The sequence below is a fragment of the Primulina eburnea genome, chromosome 9 (genome assembly GCF_022965805.1).
Source record: "Primulina eburnea isolate SZY01 chromosome 9, ASM2296580v1, whole genome shotgun sequence".
Lineage (NCBI taxonomy): Eukaryota > Viridiplantae > Streptophyta > Magnoliopsida > Lamiales > Gesneriaceae > Primulina > Primulina eburnea.
In genome coordinates, this window is record NC_133109.1 from 31,325,363 (window position 1) to 31,330,186 (window position 4,824).

The window sequence follows — 4,824 nt, forward strand, 5'->3', positions numbered from 1 at the left end:
ATATATATATATATATATCAACTTCTTCATATATCACGGATAGTTGTGGTGATTGTCATCATCGAAATCGACTCCTAGCATAGCTAAAGCAACATGATTCTCCATATCATTCTTTGCCCAATGTCGTTGAGGGCAACTATCAATCAAGCCATTGTTACCTGTCAAATAACCCTTCTTTCTCTTTAAGGCCGCAAGGTCTTTTCCTCTAAGAATAGCGACAATTTCATTAATCTCCGGTCTCCTGGACTCTTCGTAGTTCAAGCAAGAATTGGCGGCGTAAACCATTCGAGAAATCTGATTCATGTTCTTTCTTGTGTACTTTAGCCTCGGATCAAGAAATTTTTCGAAACCTCTTTGCTGAAGTAATGGCTTTGCCTGAAAAGGTTAATGAGGAGAGTATTTTTTTCATCGGGACGGGCTTACAAGTTACATACGCGGAAACATCGATGTGAATTGACTAACAAACTTTGATATAAGTATCAACACTGTAACCGTGGTTTAAAGCCTATTCTCAGCTATATAAGGATGGAAATTTCTAAACAGAACAATACTTAGGAACAAGTACAGATGACAAGATTACGAATTGTTGAATCAAAATAATTTGAGAGTGATTGCTTCAATAATTTAGCTACATACCAAACCGGAATCTTAGCATATAATTGTGTCTATGTGCAGCAATAAGGGAGGTCTGGCAGTACAGAACGTAAAAATGTGGACCATTTTATATTTGCTATCATATTAGTATTTTTTATATTTGCTATCAGATTAGTATTGACAATGGAGGTAAAGTGGAGAATTTAAAACAAATGGCCTACCCATAAAACCAGATTTTCTTCCCCTCGAGCTCTTTTCATCTCGATTGGCTTTCTGCCCGTTATTAGCTCCAAGAGCACGATCCCAAAAGCATAAACGTCGGTTTTATCAGACACTTTACCATGCTGGAAATATTCGGGAGCCAAGTACCTATTCACAAGATTCGACATTTTGAATCAAAATTAACAATTAAGAATAGCAATCTGTTATGCTAAACTGATAGAGATCATACCCAAATGTTCCCTTAACAGTTTTACAAAGGAATGGAACCGATGGTGCAAGAGTCCACAAAGCCAAACCGAAGTCACACAACTGTACAAATCATAGCAAAACAAAATAGTATTTAATAACGACGGTCATGAATTTGGTCATGTGACTCCAGAAAATCACAAGATTTTTCATCACCTTAGGTGTCTTTTTGGAGGAAAGCAGAATGTTTGAAGGCTTAATGTCCCTATGAACAACACATCTTTCAGTTCCATTATGCAAGTACTGAATTGCCTCGGCTATTCCGGTGGAGATCCTATATCGAGCCGACCAAGAAAGCAATGGGCCGCCATTCACTCCCCTTTTCTTCCCTACACAAAGACGTTGCATCTCAAATTACTTCAAATTTTTTTCGCAACAGACTAATTTACGAATTCATTCGCATAGTTCTTGGATGTAAAAGATCTATACCGTGCAAAAGTCCCTCTAGACTTCCACCGGAGACGTATTTGTAGACCAAAAACAAGCCCTCCTCAGCATCAATGCAAAACCCGACAAGCGGCACGATTCGATGGTTACGGAGAGAACCAGCAATCATCAATTCCCTACAAAATGCTTTAGATGACTCCTTATCTTCTTTATTCAACCGTTTAATTGCCACTGCAGTTCTACGAAATCCAACTCTTCCTCTAAACACCCAGCTCAATGCCCCTCTCCCTAAAATTCTACCTACTCATTTCAACAAATGCAAATCAAAAAGGGAGAAAATCGACAGAGAACAATAAAACTCATTCAAAAACCTCATCCTTTTTGCACTCATAATTAACATTGTTTCCGTACCTTTGGAGAAATTTCTAGAGGCCGAGAGGATTTCTGTGTAGCTGAACCTTATCAATGAGCGTGCAACAGGAGAAATATTCCTCTCCAGTGATTGAATTCTCCTCCATCTCAACTCCCTAGAATTGGAATCACTCCAGAATCTACCGTCCAAATTCACCATTAAAACAGTAGTAGAATAAGAACACCCATTACTCAGAGTCATCGATTCGAGCTCATCCTGAGAACAGATATTGAACCTAAAAGAAGAGTGAACCGAATGTGGCTCCTCTGCTCTACAACCTCCAGATTCTGCCAGCAACCAGGCCTTGTGCTCCAAAATGTTGCCACGGCTACTTCCTTTGTCCAGATTCTCACCGAAGAGCCGGCGGTGGTGTGGTATCACACAACCCAAACCAAAATCCCAGATCATTTTGTAAAGAAAAGACTTAAATTTTACATCTGTATCATCACATTCAAAGTTTTCACGATAATCTTGATCAGCATGGGTGGATAAAGTCTCTGTCATTGAGGGAAATGGGGCTTGCGGAGGCTCAACAAAGTTGGTGCAACCATTTCTTGAAACACCCATCTCGGGTAATGGAAATCAAAAGCCAAAAAAGCACAAAAACCCAGAAACCAAAAGGCAAAAAGTGCAAAGAAAAGATGCTAAAACAGAGAATATCGGGAATCTGAATAAATATATACAATATAAGATTATAAAAACATCTGGGACCGTTTGCTGTTGGGAAAATTGTGGTTACGGAAGGGAACGAAATATGGTTCGAAGAAGCAACAGAAAACTTACACTGGTAAACGAATGCGGTGACATCTAAAGCTAAAATAATGGAATTATGCAAAGAACAAGAAAAGGGTGAAACTGGTGAAGAAGGATACGGAGTGTTGTGCTGTTGAGAATTTTGGTGTCGATAGCGAACAAGACGGAGCAGAACCCACGAGAATATACCTTATTTATTAGCTACTATTCACTCCTCGCAAGTCGCAACCACTGAACTCTGCCAAGTTCTCACAAACTCTTTCCAAATTTAATAAAAATTAATGAATTTTTTTTAATCATATATGTGATTTACGATTTTAGATTTTTACGTTATAATTTAATTTTAATCATTTTATATGATTTTAATATATTTTTTTCGCGAACCTTAATCTGATACGATATACGTCGTGTCATATTAGTGCTACAATATTTTTACATCAACACCACATCAAAAAATTTATTAGTACATAAAACTGAAATTTAACAACTTAAATGACCAAGAAATAATTTTTCCAAAGCAAAAACTTGTGTGAGATGGTTTCACGGGTCGTATTTTGTGAGACGAATATCTTATTTGGGTCATTCATGAAAAATTATTACTTTTTATTGTGAATATCTGTAAGGTTGACTCGTCTCACATATAAAAAATCGTGAGATCGTATCACAAAGAACCTACTCTCTTTCCAAAACTAAAAATCATTATTCTTTAGGAATATATTTCAGTTATAATCATTATTTTATTCCATCGAATTAAATATTAAATAATGCTACAATTTATATAATTAACTTTGGTTGTTTAAAGATTTATTCAATTATTTTTTATATACATAATTAAACGTATATTTATATTTGTTTTTCAAATTAGACTTTAATGTGAGTAGATTAATGGCACCAACTCGTAATTGCTTTTAAATGATTGGTTCAGAAGTCGTGAGGTAGCTTCAAATTTTTGTTAACGCTTATTAATTTATGGATAATGCTAAAAGTATAACTAATATATCAGTACATCGATATGTACAACTATTATATCGCGAGATTTTGTATTCAATATATAGTGAGAATTGAATTTTTGTATTGAATTTTTTATGATATACAAATTGATCTACAAATGTGGATGTACATGTAGCGTCAATCGACTGAGATATGATGGTCATTTATATATTATTAAATTGAAATAGTATTATGAATATCAAAATTGATAGGGTCATATAATGATTAAACAATTGGTACGAGCAATATGATGATAATAAGCAAAACTTGATAAGGACCAAAAAAAAATTAATAATTAGTCATACAAAGACCAACTTTTATCTCTATTTTTCATATTATTTATATATATAGTATAAGATTTATATATATATATATTAAATAGTATAAGATATTAATTAAAATAATTAAAACTAAGGTATGTGTGTTTAAAATTTGTCGTTGAAAATTTGATCTAGCATTATCTTCACAATACAAATGTTATTGTTTGTAGACTTTTTAAAAGGTACTGTTTACTTGATTTTAAAAAAAAAGGTGTTTACTTGATTATTGAACATAATATCTTATTTTTAACTTGAGATTTTGTTGTCAGATGAATTATAAGCAACTCCGTACATAATTTGGGACACATGAAACGGTTGTCTCGGGGCTCATACTTTAAGAGGGGGCTTAGACAAAATATATATATAGTATAGAGAAATATTACACTACACAATCATGGTGTGTACCATGATGGACGCCGTTGAACTGGCGACCAACTCATATATTTTTATATTTGATTGATAACATAACGTCTAGCAAATAGTTAACTATCAAACACTACGTAAAAGTAAATTTTTTTAATAAATTAATTCATGAAATTTTATTTATTTAGAAAAGTATAAATTAATCGATAAATTAATAAAAGTTATTTTATAGTTTTTAAATTCAGTGATCATAAATTTAATTACATGAAAAATCATTTTGTTTCGCAAATACAAGCATAATATTCTTTGAATTTATAAAATATAAAAAAATATCATTATTTATGAAAAAAAATGAAAAAATTGTATTTTACTAAATTGTCCTAGGCATATATAATAATATTGAAGGGATCATAGCGTTGTACAAAAGTTTTTCGAAAATTTTTATTATCTCATTAAGTTAGCATATTGGCCCAAGTCGAGACCGAGAAAAATAATAATTTAGAGAGACTATTAATTTATCGATTATTAATTTACAGA

At 33.0% G+C, this 4,824-nt stretch overlaps 1 protein-coding gene across 1 annotated transcript; it reads right to left on the reverse strand.

Annotated features, from left to right (window-relative positions):
* LOC140841658 (pto-interacting protein 1-like) lies at positions 1-2,832 on the reverse strand. Its single transcript, XM_073209231.1, has 6 exons — positions 1,861-2,832; positions 1,492-1,749; positions 1,219-1,391; positions 1,046-1,125; positions 816-963; positions 1-375 (listed from the first exon to the last, which is right to left on the reverse strand). Exons 1-6 carry the CDS (start codon positions 2,426-2,428, stop codon positions 34-36), a joined length of 1,569 nt encoding a protein of 522 aa, XP_073065332.1. The 5' UTR covers positions 2,429-2,832; the 3' UTR covers positions 1-33.
* Positions 2,833-4,824: the final 1,992 nt, after the last annotated feature.

Excerpts from the sequence above, each read along its gene's own strand:
- LOC140841658 (XM_073209231.1), bottom strand. The coding sequence starts at position 2,428 with ATGGGTGTTTCAAGAAATGGTTGCACCAACTTTGTTGAGCCTCCGCAA. Across the intron at positions 1,750-1,860 it reads CTCTAGAAATTTCTCCAAAG|GTAGAATTTTAGGGAGAGGG; the intron begins GTACGGAAACAA and ends TGAAATGAGTAG. Across the intron at positions 376-815 it reads AAGAAAATCTGGTTTTATGG|GCAAAGCCATTACTTCAGCA; the intron begins GTAGGCCATTTG and ends TAACCTTTTCAG.